The following is a 25,535-nucleotide window of genomic DNA, read 5'->3' as shown; positions in this document are numbered from 1 at the left end:
ATAATTCTTAAGTCACTCGGAATGACAAAGCAAAGCCCTGACTCAGGATGTGAGCAGCACTGGCCGGTGACTTGTCTTTCTGGGTTTATGTGGTTTCATTTCATCTCAGGCTTTTTGGTTTACTGCACTGTTTGACTTGCACTTTGGATCATCCAGGTTAACAGACTGAACGATTGTGTTTGTTTTTTTACAGTTGTAGATGTTTTGTAACTGATAATAAATAACTAAATAAATTCAGTGTTATGCTGCCACTTCCCTTTATTTCCGCACATTGCAAACTGTAATTTCCTCTACAAAAAGGTTACAAGTTATTGGTAAACACAAATTTCTAATTATGAGGGAAAACCTGTTTTATACATAGAGCAGCAAAGGTCAAATTGAATGATGTTCACAGTAAAGATAACTTGCCGGTGTTATGTATCCATATTGCTGTAGTAGTGTGCAAGGTGCCAAACCAGATATAACAGTTTAAGAGAGGGCTGTACTACACCTGATAATGCGGCCACAACTCAGATAATTACGTTTTCGGAGTTTCGACCGCATTCCATGTGTACCAAGCTCCGGAATTGATCACAGTGTTGCCAAGTAGAAACCTATGGGCTTCTTTTCACATTCCTTCAGAGAGGGATCTAATCAGATCCCTCACAGTGTCCTCTGCAGCACACCCATTACTCTGCAAATGCACAGAAGGGCTTCCGTCTCATAAACTTGGAGTCCTTCTATGTTAGCTCTCTTATCGGGAGAGCTGTCCTTTGTGATCCCATTTCTTGGTACATGCCGGTGTTACTAATGCCAATATGTACCTGATAAGTGCCAGGATGTATCGCATCCACGATGCGATGGATAGTACAACCCACCCTAAGGAGGTCTATTGAATAAGCCTTGGGTGAAGATAAAGTGGAGAGAGATAAAGTACCAGCCAATCAGCTCCAAACTGTCATTTTTCAAACACAGCCTGTAACATGGCATTTAGGAACTGTTTGGCTGGTACTTTATCTCCGTCCACTTTATCTCTCTCCAAGGCTTAGTAAATAGACCCACTAGGGTCTTAGTTGATCAAATGGTGCAAAGTGTACAAATGTGATGTAACTAATAGCAACCAATTTGATTCTAGTTCCTACTGTTACAGTGCAGTTTAATAAATTAAGTAAACACCTGATTGGTTCCTATGGGTTACACTCCTAATTGTATATTATATGGATATTAGAAGTCAAGGAGGAGTTCTGTGACCATATAAAAGCACAAGGCTGAAAAACTGAGTTGTTCTATATAGGTAGCAGAAATCCATAATAACTTATAGTATGAATACATTATATGTCATAATACACAAGATTTCCTATTGTACTGTATACTGAAGTCACCTATTATAAGCAATGATTAAAAAAGAAAACATTGTTCATACATACAGTATTCACAGGAGCTTCTCTATCTATCTATCTATCTATCTATCTATCTATCTATCTATCTATCTAATTAATATCACCATTTTACAGTATATCCAGTATAGTCTTCTAGAATGTAAGGTTTCATGAAGAGAAGCTTCTCCCCATTGTTTTGTAATTATTATGTATGGTATATATGTTAGTTATGTAATTTGAACCTTGGAATAAATCTACATAGTTTGTAGTAAATTACTTAAGTATAATACTACAATATATTGACAGATAAGCCATAGGAATACAACGCCTATTTGATCTTTGTAGGTTGTACATAACATATATTTGCATTGCACTTTAATAATAGCAATTACCCTTAGAGTAACACCTTCAACAGTATGCATTGAATTATTCACTACATAACACCAAAGGTTGCCCCATATGTACAGCACACTTCCCCTAGCCAGTAAAAACAGTACAACGTTCACTTTTACTAAGATCATTTTCTCGAGTTTATTTATGAAATGTTTTTTTGTAAAAGTATAATGCCTTTGTGCAATTAACAGTATGAATAAAAAGAAATGTCTATTCCATTTACTTAATGGTATTAAAACATCAGTACAATAAGTCAAGTCGATGTCACCCTGTCACCATAATTTGATTGTTGAACTGTGATCAATTCAGTGAGACCTATTCATTGTTCCAGATGGTATGTCACCTGTCAGAATGATTAAAGCTTATACAATAGGTACCTATTTGTAAGTGATGCAGAAACCCAGCAGGATTGAACAGTCTACTAGTCCAACTCATTACATTTAATTATTAAATGTGAATTACAGATTTTTACAGATGTATTTCTTTAAATATTCACTGCTAGCTTGACATGTGCAATTATTTTAATTAGATGTGTTCATGCTTTAATTATAGCTGATTTTTTTTCCCATTTACACTGTATTCACAGTAAGGTGGCAGGTTGTTATTTTAAAACAGGAATATCATATATACAGTCCAACAACAAACCCCCCTGGCTTTGTGTCATAGCTAAATTGCAGCTGTGTTTTCGTTAACTGTTTCTAATAATCAATTCAGCCTTTTCTTTATCCAGATTTAGCCATTAAGGAAATACCCCACTCTTTTCTGATTTCACATCTAATCCACAAGTTTGGAAAATGCTACGGATGGCACTTACTACAAAAGAAATTATGTAAATAGCATGAACCAATAAAAGTTTCACAAATGAGATTACAACTGTGCATATTTGTGAAACCGTACACAATATGTAAATTAACATCAAATAATCAGTTCACCGAAACACTTGTTAAAACTGAAGTCAAATTTAAAGTTTCAAGGCAATTATTTGTATATATGTATATAAGCATGCTCAGTAAATAAATAGAAACAAATCACATTTACACTCTAACTCCATTTAAATATTAGGTGTAAATTGTTTAAATATGTCCCTGACTTAAATTAGGTTTTTAAAGAAAAATGCACAGTATTTCCATTAATTCCTACATTTTTGCACTGTAAAAATGGTAGGTGCAGTGCTTTTTAAAGCCGAATTACAACATGAAAGCGCAACGTATGAGTTAAACAATAGATAAAGAAACAAAACAAACATTTTATGTGGGTGCACTTTATAAACCAAACAGAAAGGTAGGACCATGGACTCAAGGTTGAAAGAAGCCTGTTAAAGGCTAAAGTAATCTCAAGTATACAAAATGTCATATTATAAATATAGCAAACATTCACAGTTTCCTTTGTTCCAAAACAAAACTAAAATAACTTGGCAGTCTGCAAAATAACAGGATTAATAAATAATTCCTTGATTTTATCAAATATACCATATCAAAGTATTTGTCTTTCAAAGAAAAAAAAAAGGACTTGAATAATAAAAAGTATTACAATCAAAGTATTGAAATATTCCCTCTTTGCAATAAGATGCAAGGTACACACATTGGTCTGTGCATTACAGAAAAGTATATTACATTCTCACAAACTTGGCTTTAGATACAGCCAGTGACTTCATCCATTCTTTCTCTATAAAGTGCTGTAGTGGATGTTGGTACCAGTTTAAGCCTCATTTTATGTGTTCGGTCAGAGGTTTGTTGGAAACAACTTCCTAAGCCTTTTTCCTTTTTCCATCGTACATCTGAACACTATTCTCATTTCTTGCTGTAGATCTTCTTCAACACATGGGACATATGAATGAAAGGCAAAATGTGTCGCTTCAGACATCTCTGTGAAGACATCAACGATATTCTTCTCCCCATCGTACCATCAATATGGACCAACAATTACTGCTTCAACTTCTTTGGATGGTCTCCTGTCCTTGACCAGAAAGTTTATCATCCCTTCAGACTTGATAAGAAGATTGCATCCTAGAAAGAAGATTCCAAATATGACTGTCAGGGACAGGACACACATTACTGCTATCTGGACCACTCTCATGATAAAGAGGTTCCTCTCGTCCGTAGAGGGTACTTCAAACCCATCATCTGTTACCACTGATGCCTGGGTGCAGCATCCCAGTATGCTGCCTAAAGAGTTGCTGCTGTTTGTGAGCAGGAATACAGCATCTGTCTGGTTCATGATCCCAAACTTCTATTGTAGTAGCAAAAAGTTGAACAGGTGGTCCAGCTGGAACTGGCAGGAAAAAAAAATTAAAGAAAAGAACCCATTAATCATTGGATTTGTGTTCTCCTCCCTCTCCTGCTATTTCAGCACTGAGGCTTGTTATGTTATAACAAAGAATAAAGCTGTTTAGTTTCCTCACAGTCTTTATAGTGCCTTTTTCTGTAATTTTAATGTTTCTTTTAGTTCGCAGTCAGCCGAACAGCAAAGAAAGCAGCTGTTTTTTATCTGTCTATGGTTATTATAAAGGTCTGGATCCAACCATTAACCAGAGGGAGGTGTTTGAAATTGAATCCCATTAGCAGACATCCTTGGAGATATAAGGACACAGCACCACCTATAGGTGGCTTTGTGCAATTAACTCATGGTTTTCCACAGAAATCATGTATTACTGTCATTCTGCTTTTTTTTCCGATCTATATCGCTGATTGATCTTGTATGTTCTAAAATGAACAGATTCTTGAATGCAGAAATGTTTGCCAACATATTTTAGAACATGGGACAGAAAGAGGCACGTAGCACTCATCATTGAGTATAAAGATCAAATTATAAGAATGTCATTAATGGCATCATTACAAACATACTATCATTACAACAGTGATATACTGTAGGTATAAACAAGACATGATAAAAGCAGAGTTTATCCTACATGGTCACTGGTTGCAACTGCTCTGTACATATATATTTTTAATGGGGCCATAAATATTTTTTTTGTATCACAATATTTCTAAGTTTAAAAAAAAAAAAAACATAAGGTGAAATGTGTTCACTGACATGCTTACATCTTCTTGTAATGGCAGATTATTGCAGACAGAATACAAATTCCCAGTGTTCTAGATAAGACACTTTGGTCCTTCAAACATAATGTACCAGGCCATGATGTCTTCTACTACACCCAAATAATTGTGAAATAAAATGCGAATAATCTGCAAAATGGTAGTATGAGCTAAAATGAGGTTGACATTATTTCAAGAACAAGACCCTCTGTCCAGTCTCCTTGATTAAAGATGACCCGTTTATTTATTACGATGTAAATAATTGAAACGTCTCTATTTTGCTCTCCTCCTAAATAATGTCTGGGGAGTACGGCAGTGAACAGCCGCTTCATACTGTAAATCTGATTTTTAGTGCAATGAAAAATCACTACACAGATCATTACATTTCATACAGGTACTTGAGTGAATGTCACTGCAAGCCGCAGGTAGAATAACTGACATGCTATGTTTTGCCTTCTGAGCCTTTTTGTCCCTTTCAGAAGTGTCTGATCTGACCACAAGTTGGGGTGGTATTCATGTGACCGGTGGTCGGGAGACCGACGGTCACATGACCTCCACCAACATCCTGCCCCCTCACGATCCCGACGGTCGGCATGCCGACCAACAGGGACTATTTCCACTCGTGGGTGTCCACGACACCCATAGAGTGGGAATAGAACCTGTGACGACCGCAGGTCGCCACCGTACAGCAGCATGGCTTGCTGCACTTGCCCCCCTCCCCTTCCTGCCAGCATCCGGTCAGCCATACCACACCTCACAAGTTGTAGCTGCCTTTTATTGACTGTGAGCCATAGCTTGTCTGTTTGGCAAACAACGTCTCTCCATGTAAAATTACAAAAGGAGAATGGGGGTAATTCCAAGTTGATCGCAGCAGCAATTTTGTTAGCAGTTGGGCAAAACCATGTGCAGTGCAGGGGGGGGGGGGGGGGGGGCAGATGTAACATGTGCAGAGAGAGTTAGATTTGGGTGGGGTGTGTTCAAACTGAAATCTAAATTGCAGTTTAAAAATAAAGCAGCCAGTATTTACCCTGCACAGAAACAATATAACCCACCCAAATCTAACTCTCTCTGCACATGTTATATCTGTCACACCTGCAGTGCACATGGGGGGTAATTCTGAGTTGATCACAGCAGCAAGTTTGTTAGCAATTGGTCAAAACCATGTGCACTGCAGGGGGGGCAGATATAACATTTGCAGAGAGAGTTAGATTTGGGTGGGTTATATTGCCTGAAGAGTCCAGTAACCTCCCTGGGAGCAGGCAGGGTGAGAGAAACACAGTGATGAGGTCATCACTCTCCACCCACCAAGAAGATCGCCACTGCTCTCCAGCACACCAATGGCTACATGAGTGGCTGTGTGCCTAAGAGGATATGTGCTGATTTACTGGAGATGTGTGCTCAATTACAGGGTATGTACAGCATGCTTTATTACAATTTACAACTGTTAGTTTGGAATTACTGGGGATCTATGCCCAAAGATGTGTGCTGCAGTACAGGGGATGTGATGAATTGCACTAACTATAAATATTTAAAGCTGGACGTCCGTTTTCAGCGGCAAGAATATAAGTCTTGCTTTCACAATCTTCCTCAAATGCTTCTGTAAATGTAGGCAATACAGTGAGCTTGGAATACGGTAATGCAGAGGCGTCACCGGGTGTGGTGACCTCCAATGCGCATCCTTGATCAAAAGAGGCGTGGCCATCTATAGGGCGTGGCCTCTCGGGGATCCCTGCACTGTTGGCTCCTCTTCTATGACAGGAGCTGTAGGAGACTTTCACACAGCAGCACCTGGCTGCTGTCACTGTGGAGGAGCCAACATTTTGGTGTAACACCCGGGTGCTTGCTGCACCACCCGCACCCGCCTTGTGACGTCACTGCAGTAATGTGTGCAAACAAATAAAAAAAACTGTAAAAACTAACTTGAAAATGCAGCATTATATAGGTTAACATCCTTAGGAATCACCAGCAGCAAACGTCAAACTGTGATTGTACGGCAAACAAGTCTGAGTCCTTCCAATAGGCCGATGTAGATCAAATTTAAATGGGGTCCAATTCTTTGTGAGTTAGATATGCTGAAGGGCTGACCCGCTGGTAGAAATGATCGCTGTCTGAAGCCCTCTGGGGATTGCACTCGTGCAGCGGACGCACTGAGCGTGCACACCCCGTGAAGCCCAGTGAGATGCAAAAGCATCTCAGGGCTGCGATCGCCTCTACCTGATTAACAGGCAGAGGAGGTCGCAGGGCGGGATTGGGCATGCCAATGGCGTTAGAATGCTGTTGGTGGCACGTGGTCCGGACAACGCAGGCGCTTTCACATCCATGTGGGGGTGGGGGGGGGGGGCAGGGCCTGACATGCAGGGCGGACTAGTCCTGTGCTGGCGTCCCCCCGCATGTCTGAGTGACTGATCGTAGATGTGCTAAATTTAGCACATCTACAATCCGATCTAATTTACCCCTTGGGTCCTGAAGACAAAGAGGTAATTCAGATCTGATTGTAGATGTGCTAAATTGTCCTCCCCCTGCACATGTGCGAAAGCTGGCGATGCTTTTGCACCTACGAGTAGCTCCCTGCCTGTGCACCCTGTGTGACATCACACAGCCGCCGCGGCCACCCCCACAACGGTCCATACATGCCTGCGTTGTCCGGACAGTGCCCCACTAGTGGCGTTCTAATGCCGTTGGCACGCCCCCTCCCGCCTCTGCCTGTCAATCAGGCAGAGGTGATTGCAGCCCTGAGATGCTTTTGCATCTCACTGGGCTTCACGGGGTGCGCACATGCAGTGCGCCTGCTGCGCACTCCCCAATGGGCTTCAGGCTCTGATCGCTGCCGCTGTAGTGATCCAGCCTGATTGACCCCAATAGTCCTGACTCTCAACCATTCCGGACCCAGATACTATTTTGATCTGACCATTCTCTCCGGCAACTCTCACAGGAGCGGTCCCCTGTCACATACCATAGGAGCCAGCTCTGTGAGCAGTGTGGGTGCTTGAGTACCCCCCCCGTACATGTGCTGCCACAGCCAGTGACCATATCCATGCATTGCTTATTTCAGTGATACTGTAGGTGGGCGGGGGTATGCACCCTGTTACACTAAGTACCAGGTCTAGGCTAAAGTGTGTAATTAACTGATTGATTACTGGATGTAGCCATCAGCGAGCAGCAGAGCGTTGCCCATTTTCTTGTGGTTGTAGTGTTCTACATCATATTCCTTGAGCTGGGTGCACACTGAGCGATATATCGGTGGTTCAATCGAATGGTCGATACATAACGAGCTCGTCAGCGGGCATGAACCCCAGATATGTCTGTGAACGACGTTGTTCACAGACATATTGTGTTGGCCCTTCAGCACAGCCAATGGGCGATATATCTACAGCTATATCGGCGCATTTGGCTATGTGTACGGGCGTCTTACACTTGCTGCAGGGACTGCCTGTGACTGATATCTCAACTGGCAGTTGGGATGTCAGCTACGACACATCGGGCAGACTACTGGTATGCACTTACCAATCATTAGGTAGACAGATCGGCTGAATGGCCACCCCATTGGCCATGTGTGTACCCAGCGTATACAAAGAAATATGATAGAACTGACTGAATTTCCCCCAATTAGTTGCTGGGTGTGTAGCACAGGGAAAAGCTCCGGGTTTCACGCCCGGAGGTATTCAATTACTGTATCTAGCCTTTCCCCCGCACAGTAAAACATCTGTAATCCGCGTAAACCCATTGATTCTGCGTAAATTGCGGAATCTAATGGATTTGTATGTGTGTTAAAGGCAGAAGGTGCATTCAAAGCAGAGAAAACCCTGGCTTTAGGTATTTAGGCGACGGGATCCTGCAGCTAACTGAATCGGCTAGTGCATTCAATCAACTGGGGGATAAACCCCATACTTAATTCAACCTCCTCCATTGACTTTAAAACTGTAAGAGCATCATAGGGTAACCATTAAGCTCCACTGGATAATAGAGAATGGAGCGTGATATATTGTATATACTGTAGATGCATTTAGATATTTTCTTCATTTCATTCTATATTCCCCAGTTCAAGTAATCGGCTCTGGGTGCTCTATACACATCATCTTCATTCCGTAGCAAGCTAAGCCTTTTACACAGTCTGCCCTTTGTCATTCTCATAAATGTGAAGTATGCCCAAAACACAAAGAGACTCACTGCTCACTCACACGCGCCAATGATGTCAGTATTGGCAGTAACATACCTTACCAACAAGGGATTCGGGAATCAATATGCAAACAGAAAGCTAAAAGCAAGGAAAAGCAATTAGTGTTTCTAATTTATATGCCACTACCCACACTCCCGACAATAGAAGTATTATTATTATTATTATTGTCGTCCTTGGACTTCTGAAACAATGAGAGTTGTCGCATTCGAAAATAAGGTTTAATTGTCTTTACCTTGATAATGGCTGTCTATAGTTGGACATTTGCCATGAATACAGCACATGAATAGAAAGCTTTTCAGTATGAAAGTTAGTCAAAGAATTGAAAGACATTGTGGCTGAAATAAAATCGAGCTCACCTGTTTGCTGTGCATTCAGGAGAAAGGCACAGATGCTGCTAAGTCGAGGTATTAGGCTGCCCGGTGACTCTGTGATACTAGAAGGCTATGATGCTGAGACTATTTACTACGTGGTGATTTTGTCACCTGCTCTCTGCCCGGCCTTGATCTGGCAGAGGTTCAGAGACCGCAGAAGCATTTCCACTATACAGCTGGACTAATAGCTCTTATCTGAACTGTTGCTGTGAAACACAAGTGCTCAGGATGCTCCCAGGGTAATGTCACAACATGCCGTAATGTCTCTATGGAGCAAGGGCTGTTGTTGCACTTTTATCAGTGACATGGGATATACTGTAGTTGCTAGGTGTAGCGACAAAAAGCTGGCTGCAGACAGATTTAATCCTAAAGGGTTAATCAATTTTCATGCACAATTTGACGTAAGAAGGAACAGTACACCCCATAGGCACTTGAGGAGCAGCGATATGCCAGCTACCTAATTGCAATGATTGGCAAAGAGCTGCCAATCTTACATCTGAAATGAGAAGACACAAGTGGAAATAAATGAGTTGGGGCACAGTTCAGCGGTATGAGAAGCTGCCTGTCAGTGGCAGATGTGTCACATCACATCAGTCTTCTTTCACCAGGAGACCTTTCTTCACCAGCAGCAATAGGGAGGAAATCACAGGGCAAGATCCAGCGCTCTCTGGCTGCTGAAGTCAGACCTTTTCATCGTAACAGGCAGGAATTTCTGCTGAAGGACAAGAGGATCGCTTTGTTTTTCTCCTGACTGAGCTGCTTAAGAGTTGGGATAGCACAAGAGACAGTGCCGAAGGCTTTCAGTTATATTTGCTCATACTGTAGCACAGATTTATAGATTGATGATGAGGGAATCAGGGTATTTATTTAATATTATCTGTACAAAACTAAAGAAAAAACAGACTTCAAAATTTTTTTCACAGTGAATTGAAATGGCTTAGAGTTTAGGGGTCTCTTCATGAAGGAGTGAAAAGTATGGAGAAGTGAGCCAGTGGAGAAGTAGCCCATTTCAACCAATCAGCATTGAAGTAACATTTATCATTTGCATATTAAAAAATTATACAGAGCAGCTGATTGGTTGCCATGGGCAACTTCTCCACTGGCTCACTTCTCCACTCTATTCACTGCTGCATGAATAGACCCCTTAATTACGAGTACTCAGTGTAGAACTGGGGTTTGGGATAGTCATCGACCAATGATTATTAGCAACCAGTGATGGTTTTCTACTGATGGTCAATGGTTTTACCATTGATAGTGAAGATCTGATGGTTCTCCACCATCAATAGCAAAGTGCAGTGATGGGTTTTCTTTCTCTCAGTGAAGACGGTACGGAGCTTAGCTCTGCTCCTGATGTTTTGCCCCCATGCTTTCCTGATTAAACCAGATTTTAACAGAGAAGGAATATCTATCAGTGGGTGAAATCATTGATGGTTTCAGGTAGATGGTTTCATGCCATTGATGCTAATCACTGATGGCACCATCATGGTTAAGCATTTGACGGCCATCTCTAAACTGGGGTATGATAGGCCAACAGAGAAATTAAGTTAACACAAAAGATTGTGCCACTGGATGAGGAGTGGCCAGTCCAAAAAATGTTGTGACAAGTCTGTGGAGGAGGTAACTAGCTCTTAGCAAGTTAATCTTCCAACCATTTCCCTGAATTGTACCTGTTTATGCTTTTCCGCACCAGTGTTTAGTTAGGCTCAACTGTCTAGTCACAAAGGGGAGAGGAGGTGCTGTGATGTAGGTTAGGGGACTGGGAGCACAGAGAGGATTTCCCTGGAATCACCATATGCCAGTCCAATACTCTGTGTAAGTAGAATCTACAAGAGGACATACATTTGATTTGTTTAGATTAAGCTGGGTACACACTGAAGCGGCGGACATTCATTCTGACATCGGAAAGAATGCCCGTCAATGAGGATTGCCAGTACACACTGGTACGATGTTACTGAAGAATGAAACAACCATAGGGGCTTGGCCTTATGAGGAAGGGGCATGGCCACAGAATAGTACCAATTCACATTACATGGCACAGTAGTGTCCGTTATTCACATTGCACGGTACAGTAGTGTACATTATTCACATTACACCACACAGTAGTACTCTCTATATACATTATGGTATGATAGAGTACCTTATACACATTATACCATGGTAGATCCCCTTAAACACATTACAACACAGTAGAGCCACTGATACACATTATGCCAGGTAGAGCCTCTGATACACATGCCATGAAGAGCCCCTGATACACCTTATGCCAGGTAGTACCCCCATTATGCCGGGTAGAACCCCTGATACACATTATGCCAGGTAGAGCCAGTGATACACATTATGCCAGGTAGAGCCCACATTATGACAGGTAGAGCCCCTGATACACATTATGCCAGGTAGAGTGCACATTATGCCAGGTAGAGCCCCTGATACACATTATGCCCAGTAGAGCCCCTGATACACCTTATGACAGGTAGAGCCCAGTGTGCGTGTGTGTGTGTGTGTGTGTGTGTGTGTGTGTAAAAGTAGGGTGTAGTGTCAGTGAGTAGTGTGTGTGTGTGTGTGTGTGTGTGTGTGTCAGAGTAGTGTGTAGTGTTGGTGAGCAGTGTGTGTGTGTGCATGTGTGTGTGTAAGAGCAGTGTGTGTGTGTGTGTGTGTGTGTGTGTGTGTGTGTGTGTAAGAGTAGGGTGTAGTGTCAGTGAGTAGTGTGTGTGTGTGTGTGTGTGTGTGTGTCAGAGTAGTGTGTAGTGTTGGTGAGCAGTGTGTGTGTGTGTGTGTGCATGTGTGTGTGTAAGAGCAGTGTGTATTGTCAGTGAGGTGTGTGTGTGTGTGTGTGTGTGTGTGTGTGTGTAAGAGCACTGTGTATTGTCAGTGAGGTGTATGTGTGTGTGTAAGAGCAGTGTGTATTGTCAGTGAGGTGTGTGTGTGCGCGTGTGTGTGTAAGAGCACTGTGTATTGTCAGTGAGGTGTATGTGTGTGTGTGTGTGTGTGTGTATGTATGCGTGTGAGCGAGCACCCCTCACCAGAGCAGTTATACTGAAACTTACATTAAACATTCTTGCTGATCAGCAGCAGTACCAGGCAGCAGCCAGCTCCTCTAAGCAGCAAGTTCCGTCTCACAAAGCAGGAGGAGGGACGGAGCACACATTGCCCAGCGCTGTGCTTGCTATACTGTATACAGCAGCCGGCACTGTAGCAGTCTGCACACAGGTTCTCAATCGCCCGCTGCGCCTACATACTACTGCCACACATCATGGCGCGGAACTGCCAGTGTTGCCTGCGGTGCTGCACCCACAGTTCATATGAACTGTGTGCCAGGCACCGCAGGCACACGCCTAGTTACAGCCCTGGGAGAGAATGAGGCATCCTCGAGCAGCTGTGTTTCCGTCTGTGTGCGGAATCTATTCATCTGCTGCTCTGCTGTGCATAGTAGAGATGTGCATGGATCCCTGTGTTTTTGTTCTAATTCATCGTGTTTTGGTTTTGGCAAAACCACCCTCAAGTATTTTGGTTTGGATTCGGTTTATGGTTCAGTTAAAAATCAATAAATAAATCAATAATCATGATAAAAAATCAATAAAAACAGCTGAAATCATGTAATTTTGCAATCCAAAATCTGAAATTAAGATTTAAAATCTGAATTCCGAACTGTGGGAAGATCCAAAACAGAACTTATTTCAGGTTGGATATCCTCGGGAGATCTGGACCGGGTTTTGGTTCGGATCTACAAAATTCATGTGGATTCAGATTTATGGAGATCCAAACCATACATCTCTTGTGCAGAAGCAGGTGTGACTGAGTGCCCATAACGTGGGGCTGTCCCTCCAACAGTGGGAAGGTTAAGGGACTATGCATAGATCACACCCCTCTTCCCAGATAGAGACCACACACCGTGCCCCCCAGACACAGAACACTCATCTGTTTTCTGATCATGGGGGTAATTCCAAGTTGATCGCAGCAGGACTTTTTTTTAGCAGATGGGCAAAACCATGTGTACTGCAGGGGAGGCAGATTTAACATGTGCAGAGAGAGTTAGATTTGGGTGTGGTGTGTTCAATCTGCAATCTAATTTGCAGTGTAAAAATAAAGCAGCCAGTATTTACCTTGCACAAAAATAAAATAACCCACCCAAATCTAACTCTCTCTGCACATGTTATATCTGCCTCCCCTGCAGTGCGCATGGTTTTGTCCATCTGCTAAAAAAAGTCCTGCTGTGATCAACTTGGAATTACCCCCCATGTTCCTTGCTAGACAGTTGGCGGTGGCACTCTGCAGGATCCGGGTGCCTCCGTCTGCTACTCTGCTCTTAACAGTCCTGTTGTCACAGTTGTTCTGTCTGGGGGCCATCTGATGATGTGGCAGCGCAGAATTGGAGCACAGCTGTGATCACTAAAGCCTCACATCCAGGTACATTGCGTGGATCGGTGTCTGCTGATCCAGGCCTTGGTTACATTGTACAGTACGGGTTTGCATCTTGCATAATCCATACGCATATGCAAGGCAGCCATCAGGAGGGGAATGTGGGGACTGGTGTCCCGGGCCCTTACAGAGAGGGGGGCCCACCCCTGGCTCCTACCACCAATACCTGGAGAGCTGCACCAGGCTTTGAAAGAACAGCAGACTGATGCCCGGAGAGGACTTCTTAAAACAAGCCTTCTCTGTACATCAGCTCTCTGTGAACCGTTCTTGTAGGTCCACAACACTCCATCTTTATGTAACATCACAATGTATGACATCACTGTGGAGCGGTGTGGCGGAATCTTTTTTTGGGCTGGGCGGGGCCCTGTCTACTTTATCAGTCCTGGGCCCCACAATTTCTGATGGCAGCCCTGCGCATATGCCTAACAAAATAAGATTCTCGACACCTCTGCAGCTATTGAATGCCCTCCTATCTGGCCAATCCTTTATTATAATATTTTGTCCCTAGGTTCAGCAAAGTCTTTCCTGAAATAATCAGGTCCCCCTGCAAGTGCAGGTGGAGTTTAATTTACTCTTGGGATCTGGAGGTATACTCTCAGGTCACCTTGATACAACATGAATGGAGAGAGAGACCATAGGCACAGAATATAATAATAATAACAACGCCTGCTCATGCTGACCTTTAGCCTTGTAATAAAATTAAATAGACTGTTCCCAATGAAAAAGGACAGATCTTTTTTTCTTTTCTTTTCTGTTAATGTTTTTTAAGGAAATTTAGATAGGGAAAAAAATGTTATTATTAAATCAGCTTTATTTTTCATTATGTGAAAGATTCAATAATACCTCTTTCACACATAAGCCATGGCTTTAACCCGGCTCAGACCCCAGAAACAGAATACGGGTTGAAGCCGGGGTTTAAGTACTTACCCCCTTTCACACATGGGTGACGGACCCAGGTTATTTCCAGGTTATTGCCATTCACAATGGACCGGGTCTTCCAGTGTCCCAGGTCTATAGCCTGCCAGCTCCTTTTAGGCATGACCTGGTTCATGCCTTTCAGAACACAGGCGACCTGGGTTGAGCTGCAAGCCTCAGCAAAACCCAGATAGAAAGGCTACCGTATGTATGAAAGGGGTTTAAGACAGTTTCTTTGCCCCAGGGTCCACAATTCTTTCATAACTGAAAGCTGTCATACTCAAGGCCATCTTAATAGCATTGAAGTTCCTGGCCAAGCAATGCTCTGGGGCCCCAACCCACCCCTCCTGCAGTTCTGCGCTCTCTCTCCACATGCTTCCATACAGTGAATGGCTGTGAGCACTCTGATTGGTGAATAACTCCAGCCATCCACCTATCAGCATGCTGACAGCCATTCACTGTCTGGCTCCAGGCTGGGAATCAGGTAGAGAATGCTGCCTGGCTACTCTGATTGTGTGCAATTCACAATCAGAGCAGACAGGTAGCATTCTTTACTTGCCTCCCAAAAAGCTCCGGAGGCAGTGTCAGACTGGGGCATGAATGGCCCAACAGGTGAATGCATTAGTAGGGGCCCGTGTTTATGGGTGTAGCCAGTCTCCAGAGGAGGTGTGGCCAGTCGCCACATTGATTTACTTAACCATTGAAAAGTTAATGGCTTACTTGCCTACTTTTGAAAAAGCATTTCAGGGAGATTGTGAAAGTAACACCTATAAGGGCGGGTGCGTACTGCTACATCGGAGAGGCATGTAATGAAAATGACTTACATCCAAATGCAAATGAGCCCCAAAGTTAGTAAGATCTATTTGTTGAAAAAAATATTTTGCAGGATTTGTTAGTGTATTGTATTCTACAAGAGGTTCCATATTCTGTAAGTGGCCACGAGAAACCTTATTTAAAATGCATGTAGCCATAGGGATCATTGTGCCTTATTATTATTATTATTATTATTATTATTATATGGCAGCAGTGGACATATAGCAGCAGCGTATACCACTGTGACTGCCTGGTCACTGGAATGACTGATGGCCAGGACACTACCACTGGTCTGATGCAGCACAACACAGCAACACTGTGAGGGACTTGTTGTTGTTGTTGTTGTTATTATTAAAGATCAGCACTGGAAATATAGCAGCAGCGTATACTACTGTGACTGGTTGGTCACTGGAATGATTGATGGCCAGGACACTACCACTGGTCTGATGCAGGACAACACAGCACCACTGAAAGGGACTTACCGTATATACTCGAGTATAAGTCGACCCGAATATAAGCCGAGGCACCTAATTTTACCACAAAAACCTGGGAAAACTCATTGACTCGAGTATAAGCCTAGAGTGGGAAATGCAGCTCTATCCGTACACAGCCCTCAGTGCCAGATATGCCCTCATACTGCCAGATATGCCCCACAGTGCCAGATATGCCCTCATGCTGCCAGATATGCCCTCATGCTGCCAGATATGCCCCACAGTGCCAGATATGCCCTCATGCTGCCAGATATGTCCCACAGTGCCAGATATGCCCTCATGCTGCCAGATATGTCCCACAGTGCCAGATATGCCCTCATGCTGCCAGATATGCCCCACGGTGCCAGATATGCCCCACAGTGCCAGATATGCCCTCATGCTGCCAGATATGCCCCACAGTGCCAGATATGCCCTCATGCTGCCAGATATGCCCCAGTGCCAGATGTGCCCTCATGCTGCCAGATATGCCCCACAGTGCCAGATGTGCCCTCATGATGCCAGATATGCCAGATATGCCCCACTGTGCCAGATGTGCCCTCATACTGCCAGATATGCCCCACAGTGCCAGGAAGGGTACTTACCCTCCATCGCTCCCACGTTGTCTTCTGAAGGAGGGACACGGAGGGCACAGCGCGCGGCTCTCCTGTGTCCCTCCTGCGTCTCCGTCTCCGGCGGCGTGTGTGTATTAAATTAAGTGCCGGTTCGTGAGCCAATCAGAGCTCACGAACGGGCAGTTCATTTAACACACACACACAAACGCCGCCGGAGACGGAGACGCAGGAGGGACACAGGAGAGCCGCGCGCTGTGCCCTCCGTGTCCCTTCTTCCACTGACTCGAGTATAAGCCGAGGGGGCTTTTTCAGCCCAAAAAAACGTGCTGAAAAAGTCGGCTTATACTCGAGTATATACGGTATACAGCTACACTGGATATATGGCAGCAGAGAACACCACCACTGTGACTGGTCACTGGACTGATGCTGCACAAGACACTACCCCTGGTCTAATGCAGGACAACACAGCACCACTAAAAGGGACTTTTACAGCTACACTGGATATATGGCATCAGACGACACCACCACTGTGACTGGTCACTGGACTGATGCTGCACAAGACACTACCCCTGGTCTGATGCAAGACAACACAGCAAAATGCAAGGGACTTATACAGCAGCCAGCAGCACTGGGGACATATAGCAGCAGAGGACACCAACACTGTGACTGGCTGGACTGATGCAGCACAATACACTGACTACACTGGACTGGAGTGAAAATGGCCGCGACGCGCGGCTCCTTATATGGAATCCAAATCCCTCGAGAATCCGACAGAAGGATGATGACGTTTTGCCTCGTTTGGGTTTGCGAGTCAGGCGGGAAAACATTTATATATCTGTGTGCGACTCTGAATCTGTGTTAAAAAAAGCTCCAGTGTGAGCGATGCAGCGTTTCCTTGCGCCAAGCTCCATTGTGCTGTATCTGTGACTTAGTATGTGCGTAAAACCAATTCTGGTACACTATGAGCAGCCTTTCACTGCTTCTGCAATATGACTAAGATGCAAAATTGAAAGAAAAATATGGTACGCTATTCCACTTTTCCAGTTGTTTTGTGCCCTATAATGTAAAGACGCCCAATATATGAGGCACATGTGTTTTGGGGTGTTAGACCCTTAACATTACTCCTGCCTCCCCCCCCCCCCCCCCCCCCCCCCCCGCCTCTTTGTTGCTGATGCAATTCAAACTTTTAATCGAACAAGTTTTGCAGTATCATAAAAATGCATCCACTACAGTTATTGGCATACTATTGGCAGTTTCATAGACCAGGATGGGAATGTGCAGCTGGGCAGACAATTATTTGTATTTTCAGAAATAGAAAAACTCCTTGCACCTGTAAATTCTGCACAATTACCTTTATTGTGTTTAGATTTCTTATGTGATTTTAAACTAAAGTTTTATAATGCTGTTTAATACTTCACTGTTACAGTGTACCAAGCTGAGTGTAAAACATATGTTATACTGACATTTAGTGACAGAGTGTGGGGTTGCACCGCAGTTAATTTGCAACCAATTTCAGTACAGTATGATCACCTTCAATGTGTTGAATAAATAAGAATTTACTTACCGATAATTCTATTTCTCGGAGTCCGTAGTGGATGCTGGGGTTCCTGAAAGGACCATGGGGAATAGCGGCTCCGCAGGAGACAGGGCACAAAAGTAAAGCTTTCCGATCAGGTGGTGTGCACTGGCTCCTCCCCCTATGACCCTCCTCCAAGCCAGTTAGGTACTGTGCCCGGACGAGCGTACACAATAAGGGAGGAATTTTGAATCCCGGGTAAGACTCATACCAGCCACACCAATCACACCGTACAACTTGTGATCTAAACCCAGTTAACAGTATGATAACAGCGGAGCCTCTGAAAAGATGGCTCACAACAATAATAACCCGATTTTTGTAACTATGTACAAGTATTGCAGATAATCCGCACTTGGGATGGGCGCCCAGCATCCACTACGGACTCCGAGAAATAGAATTATCGGTAAGTAAATTCTTATTTTCTCTATCGTCCTAGTGGATGCTGGGGTTCCTGAAAGGACCATGGGGATTATACCAAAGCTCCCAAACGGGCGGGAGAGTGCGGATGACTCTGCAGCACCGAATGAGAGAACTCCAGGTCCTCCTTAGCCAGGGTATCAAATTTGTAGAATTTAGCAAACGTGTTTGCCCCTGACCAAGTAGCTGCTCGGCAAAGTTGTAAAGCCGAGACCCCTCTGGCAGCCGCCCAAGATGAGCCCACCTTCCTTGTGGAATGGGCATTTACATATTTTGGCTGTGGCAGGCCTGCCACAGAATGTGCAAGCTGAATTGTATTACACATCCAACTAGCAATAGTCTGCTTAGAAGCAAGAGCACCCAGTTTGTTGGATGCATACAGGATAACAGCAAGTCAGTTTTCCTGACTCCAGCCGTCCTGGAACATATTTTCAGGGCCCTGACAACATCTAGCAACTTGGAGTCCTCCAAGTCCCTAGTAGGTGCAAGGCACCACAATAAGCTGGTTCAGGTGAAACACTGACACCACCTTAGGGAGAGAACTGGGGACGAGTCCGCAGCTCTGCCCTGTCCGAATGGACAAACAGATATGGGCTTTTTTTGAGAAAAAACCACCAATTTGACACTCGCCTGGTCCAGGCCAGGGCCAAGAGCATGGTCACTTTTCATGTGAGATGCTTCAAATCCACAGATTTGACTGGTTTTAAACCAATGTGATTTGAGGAATCCCAGAACTACGTTGAGATCCCACAGTGCCACTGGAGGCACAAAAGGGGGTTGTTTATGCAATACTCCCTTGACAAACTTCTGGACTTCAGGAACTGAAGCCAATTCTTTCTGGAAGAAAATCGACAGGGCCGAAATTTGAACCTTAATGGACCCCAATTTGAGGCCCATAGACACTCCTGTTTGCAGGAAATGCAGGAAACGACCGAGTTGAAATTTCTTTGTGGGGCCTTCCTGGCCTCACACCACGCAACATATTTTCGCCACATGTGGTGATAATGTTGTGCGGTCACCTCCTTTCTGGCTTTGACCAGGGTAGGAATGACCTCTTCCGGAATGCCTTTTTCCCTTAGGATCCGGCTTTCCACCACCATGCCGACAAACGCAGCTGCGGTAAGTCTTGGAACAGACATGGTACTTGCTGAAGCAAGTCCCTTCTTAGCGGCAGAGGCCATAAGACCTCTGTAAGCATCTCTTGAAGTTCCGGGTACCAAGTCCTTCTTGGCCAATCCGGAGCCATGAGTATAGTTCTTACTCCTCTACGTCTTATAATTCTCAGCACCTTAGGTATGAGAAGCAGAGGAGGGAACACATACACCGACTGGTACACCCACGGTGTTACTAGAACGTCCACAGCTATTGCCTGAGGGTCTCTTGACCTGGCCCAATACCTGTCCCGTTTTTTGTTCAGACGGGACGCCATCATGTCCACCTTTGGTATTTCCCAACGGTTTACAATCATGTGGAAAAAACTTCCCGATGAAGTTTCCACTCTCCCGGGTGGAGGTCGTGCCTGCTGAGGAAGTCTGCTTCCCAGTTTCCATTCCCGGGATGAAACACTGCTGACAGTGCTATCACATGATTTTCCGCCCAGCGAAAAGTCCTTGCAGTTTTTGCCATTGCCCTCCTGCTTCTTGTGTCGCCCTGTCTGTGTACGTGGGCGACTGCCGTGATGTTTTTCCCACTGGATCAATACCGGCTGACCTTGAAGCAGAGGTCTTGCTAAGCTTAGAGCATTATAAATTTACCCTTAGCTCCAGTATATTTATGTGGAGAAAAGTCTCCAGACTGGATCACACTCCCTGGAAATTTTTTCCTTGTGTGACTGCTCCCCAGCCTCTCGGGCTGGGCTCCGTGGTCACCAGCATCCAATCCTGAATGCCGAATCTGCGGCCCTCTAGAAGATGAGCACTCTATAACCACCACAGGAGAGACACCCTTGTCCTTGGATATAGGGTTATCCGCTGATGCATCTGAAGATGCGATCCGGACCATTTGTCCAGCAGATCCCACTGAAAAGTTCTTGCGTGAAATCTGCCGAATGGAATTGCTTCGTAGGAAGCCACCATTTTTACCAGGACCCTTGTGCAATGATGCACTGTTTTTAGGAGGTTCCTGACTAACTCGGATAACTCCCTGGCTTTCTCTTCCGGGAGAAACACCTTTTTCTGGACTGTGTCCAGAATCATCCCTAGGCACAGCAGACGTGTCGTCGGGATCAGCTGCGATTTTGGAATATTTAGAATCCACCCGTGCTGTTGTAGCAGTATCCTAGATAGTGCTACTCCGACCTCTAACTGTTCCCTGGACTATGCCCTTATCAGGAGATCGTCCAAGTAAGGGATAATTAAGACGCCTTTTCTTCGAAGAAGAATCATCATTTCGGCCATTACCTTGGTAAAGACCCGGGGTGCCGTGGACAATCCAAACGGCAGCGTCTGAAACTGATAGTGACAGTTCTGCACCACGAACCTGAGGTACCCTTAGTGAGAAGGGCAAATTTGGGACATAGAGGTAAGCATCCCTGATGTCCCGGGACACTATATAGTCCCCTTCTTCCTGGTTCGTTATCACTGCTCTGAGTGACTCCATCTTGATTTGAACCTTTGTAAGTGTTCAAAAAATTTTTTTAGAATAAGTCTCACCTAGCCTTCTGGCTTCAGTACCACAATATAGTGTGGAATAATACCCCTTTTCTTGTAGTAGGAGGGGTAATTTAATTATCACCTGCTGGGAATACAGCTTGTGAATTTTTTCCCATACTGCCTCCTTGTCGGAGGGAGACCTTGGTAAAGCAGACTTCAGGAGCCTGCGAAGGGGAAACGTCTCGACATTCCAATCTGTACCCCTGGGATACTACTTGTAGGATCCAGGGGTCCTGTACGGTCTCAGCGCCATGCTGATAACTTGTCAGAAGCGGTGGAACGCTTCTGTTCCTGGGAATGGGCTGCCTGCTGCAGTCTTCTTCCCTTTCCTCTATCCCTGGGCAGATATGATCTTATAGGGACGAAAGGACTGAGGCTGAAAAGACGGTGTCTTTTTCTGCAGAGATGTGACTTAGGGTAAAAACGGTGGATTTTCCAGCAGTTGCCGTGGCCACCAGGTCCGATGGACCGACCCCAAATAACTCCTCTTCCTTTATACGGCAATACACCTTTGTGCCGTTTGGAATCTGCATCACCTGACCACTGTCGTGTCCATAACATCTTCTGGCAGTTATGGACATCGCATTTACTCTTGATGCCAGAGTGCAAATATCCCTCTGTGCATCTCGCATATATAGAAATGCATCCTTTAAATGCTCTATAGTCAATAAAATACTGTCCCTGTCAAGGGTATCAATATTTTTAGTCAGGGAATCCGACCAAGCCACCCCAGCTCTGCACATCCAGGCTGAGGCGATCGCTGGTCGCAGTATAACACCAGTATGTGTGTATATACTTTTTATGATATTTTCCAGCCTCCTGTCAGCTGGTCCTTGAGGACGGCCCTATCTATAGACGGTACCGCCACTTGTTTTGATAAGCGTGTGAGCGCCTTATCCACCCTAAGGGGTGTTTCCCAACGCGCCCTAACTTCTGGCGGGAAAGGGTATACCGCCCATAATTTTCTATCGGGGGGAACCCACGCATCATCACACACTTTATTTAATTTATCTGATTCAGGAAAAACTATGGTAGTTTTTTCACATCCCACATAATACCCTCTTTTGTGGTACTTGTAGTATCAGAAATATGTAACACCTCCTTCATTGCCTTTAACGTGTGGCCCTAATAAGGAATACGTTTGTTTATTCACCGTCGACACTGGATTCAGTGTCCCTGTCTGTGTCTGTGTCGACCGACTATCCTTGCAGCGTGTTGACATTATCACGTAATTCCCTAAATAAGCCATCCATTCCGGTGTCGACTCCCTAGAGAGTGACATCACCATTACAGGCAATTGCTCCGCCTCCTCACCAACATCGTCCTCCTACATGTCGACACACACGTACCGACACACAGCACACACACAGGGAATGCTCTGATAGAGGACAGGACCCACTAGCCCTTTGGAGAGACAGAGGGAGAGTTTGCCAGCACACACCAAAAACGCTATAATTATATAGGGACAACCTTATATAAGTGTTTTCCCTTATAGCATCTTTTTTATATATTTCTAACGCCAAATTAGTGCCCCCCCTCTCTGTTTTAACCCTGTTTCTGTAGTGCAGTGCAGGGGAGAGCCTGGGAGCCTTCCCTCCAGCCTTTCTGTGAGGGAAAATGGCGCTGTGTGCTGAGGAGATAGGCCCCGCCCCTTTTTCGGCGGCCTCGTCTCCCGCTCTTAACGGATTCTGGCAGGGGTTAAATATCTCCATATAGCCCCCGGAGGCTATATGTGAGGTATTTTTAGCCAAAATAGGTATTCATTTGCCTCCCAGGGCGCCCCCCTCCCAGCGCCCTGCACCCTCAGTGACTGCCGTGTGAAGTGTGCTGAGAGGAAAATGGCGCACAGCTGCAGTGCTGTGCGCTACCTTTAGAAGACTGAGGAGTCTTCTGCCGCCGATTCTGGACCTCTTCTTACTTCAGCATCTGCAAGGGGGCCGGCGGCAAGGCTCCGGTGACCATCCAGGCTGTACCTGTGATCATCCCTCTGGAGCTAATGTCCAGTAGCCAAAGAAGCCAATCCATCCTGCACGCAGGTGAGTTCACTTCTTCTCCCCTAAGTCCCTCGTTGCAGTGATCCTGTTGCCAGCAGGAATCACTGTAAAATAAAAAACCTAAGCTAAACTTTTCTAAGCAGCTCTTTAGGAGAGCCACCTAGATTGCACCCTTCTCGGCCGGGCACAAAAATCTAACTGGCTTGGAGGAGGGTCATAGGGGGAGGAGCCAGTGCACACCACCTGATCCTAAAGCTTTACTTTTTGTGCCCTGTCTCCTGCGGAGCCGCTATTCCCCATGGTCCTTTCAGGAACCCCAGCATCCACTAGGACGATAGAGAAAATGTGATACGTAATTTAGCGAAAAACATTTAACAACAATTGTATTGTGTAAATTAATGCACAGTTCTGTTGGGAGCTCCCTGCTCCCAAGCCTTTTAAGATCTCCACGCTATAGTTTGTGTGTATCAGGGATGTGCGGTAAGGTCATACTTGCATACCCTCCCACATCCTGCTGGAGACTCCCTGAAATAGCAGCAGTCTCCTTGGCTCCCCGAATAAACCAGCCATCTCCCTGATTACACCTCATCCCCATTATGCAGCTGTTAAGTCTTGGAGAAAAAAATAAATCAGAGATTCATACATTCATATAGGCTCATTAGTGCCATTTCCTTGCATTGGTTATAAGGCTCTATGATCCTTATGGCTACATACATTTTAAATAAGGTTTCTCATGGCCACTTATGTGAACCCCTCGGGTGATGAGTTATGCAAACTGACTACCCTGATCCTACCTTGTACTTGGAGGTCTTCTCTTGTCTTCGCAGAGAGCTGAGTATTGTCAATTTACTCAGGATAAACAGTCACTGGTTTTCGTCAACAACTCAATTTATTTATTAATATGGTTCAAAGATGCCCTTCTCTTTCAACAAGTATTACAACAAATGTCAATTTCACAAATTGGTTTGCTTTTCACAATACACAGGAACAATTGCCTACACAATAAACAGAATGTTTGATTAGGCCGGAACCTGTTGTCTCTGGGTCTTCCTTCTTAAGCGGATTAGAAATCTTAACTCTGAACATTTATGCATACCGCTAGTACCAGATACAAGAAGGTTAGGACAGTGAATTCCTCAATAACCAAAGTAGCAATAGAGTGTCATGCATGCACTGACAAGAACTATATTAAAGTGACACAAATCAATGTTCTTTTCCCCTTTAGTTTATACTGCGCAGGTTATTAGCTTACTACCACGTTGGTGCACATGAAGTTTATGGCGCCTAATAGGAATCTTTGAAGTATAGCGTTTATATGTACTCCCTGCCTTTAGCCAAGAACAATCCTGCTTGTATCCTTTCCATACGAGTTCTTTGTAAATAAGTTGAAAGTATTCCCTTAACTGCAGAAAGAGTTAATTGGTGCTGATAAATCTCTGTGAAGGTGAAGCAGGCTTAATATATTGGTCCTAAATGATTGTCTCGAGCTGAACTCTCTATCCCTCTGAATAAGATAGGTACCTGGTCCTGCCTGGCTGTTTACTGACTGTGCGCTGGACAGGGCTCACTTAAACCCAGCTTAGGTTTTTGTAGTTCACCTACAGTGTCCTCAACGTATTAGTGCAATGCAATAGCTAGAGGTAAACTGTGTAATAATTACGAGGTCTCAGCTAATACTTTAAGTCTCTGTATTCTCTATGCTGCTGTAATATCAGGGTCTTCATGACTTTAGGACAGTGGCACTATGCTGCAGCAATTGGCTCTAACTACATGCCAAAGTGAGGTGATACTGTGTCCGGTCTAAAATAGCTTCTCTTGCTCTGGGCAGTCAGTGTAGGTTGAGGCTATTTTAGATTAATATTGTTCAGTTGGATGTGAGAATCCCTTCAGGGACATACAGCCCTACTATAGCTGTTTCTGTGCGCCCTCTGATTGCCTTATATGGATTGTCCGGGACCACCTCCCGATCCTCCCTGTGTGTTCACACACTTACTCACTGTCGGGCGGAGTCTCCATCTATGAATGTCAGTCACCTCCAAGACACTTTCCTGAAGGCGTTCCCGCTAGAAGTATCTTACAGCAGGCAGTCAGAGGGAGGGATCCGCTACCGCTCCCGTCATCAGCGTCAGCGATGACATCTTCTCTGGAGCGCGGATAAGGATCTCCACACTGGACTCACTCTCCAAGCTCAGCGGGACACACCGGAGTCTGTTCGGGGTAATTCAGCTTAACTTTGTCATCAGATGCAGGTACGGAGCGGTTACCACAGCTGTTAATGCCGCACCGAGTACGCAGCACCAGCACACCTCTCTCTGTCCCCTCAGCGAGCTCTCCATCAACTACCTCTCCCAACTGTGACTGGCCTCACCACCTGACT

At 44.7% G+C, this 25,535-nt stretch overlaps 1 protein-coding gene and 1 long non-coding RNA gene across 2 annotated transcripts in view; one reads left to right on the top strand and one right to left on the bottom strand.

The window, feature by feature from the left end:
• LOC134944724 (uncharacterized) overlaps nucleotides 1–4,156 on the top strand; it is a 181,994-nt gene extending 177,838 nt beyond the window's left edge. The window contains exon 3 of the long non-coding RNA XR_010181930.1: nucleotides 3,558–4,156. This is a non-coding gene — a long non-coding RNA (uncharacterized LOC134944724). The remainder of the gene's footprint in view (nucleotides 1–3,557) is intronic.
• Nucleotides 1,860–25,535, bottom strand: RPRM (reprimo, TP53 dependent G2 arrest mediator homolog). The gene is made up of 2 exons (XM_063933526.1): nucleotides 25,152–25,535; nucleotides 1,860–4,022 (listed from the first exon to the last, which is right to left on the bottom strand). Exon 2 carries the CDS (start codon nucleotides 3,966–3,968, stop codon nucleotides 3,657–3,659), a length of 312 nt encoding a protein of 103 aa, XP_063789596.1. The 5' UTR covers nucleotides 3,969–4,022; nucleotides 25,152–25,535; the 3' UTR covers nucleotides 1,860–3,656.

This window comes from Pseudophryne corroboree, chromosome 7 (genome assembly GCF_028390025.1).
Source record: "Pseudophryne corroboree isolate aPseCor3 chromosome 7, aPseCor3.hap2, whole genome shotgun sequence".
NCBI classification, from domain to species: Eukaryota; Metazoa; Chordata; class Amphibia; order Anura; family Myobatrachidae; genus Pseudophryne; species Pseudophryne corroboree.
This window is presented reverse-complemented; position numbering and strand designations above follow the sequence as displayed.

Bases quoted from the DNA above. Each gene is read 5' to 3' on its own strand.
- RPRM (XM_063933526.1), bottom strand. From the start codon at position 3,968: ATGAACCAGACAGATGCTGTATTCCTGCTCACAAACAGCAGCAACTCT.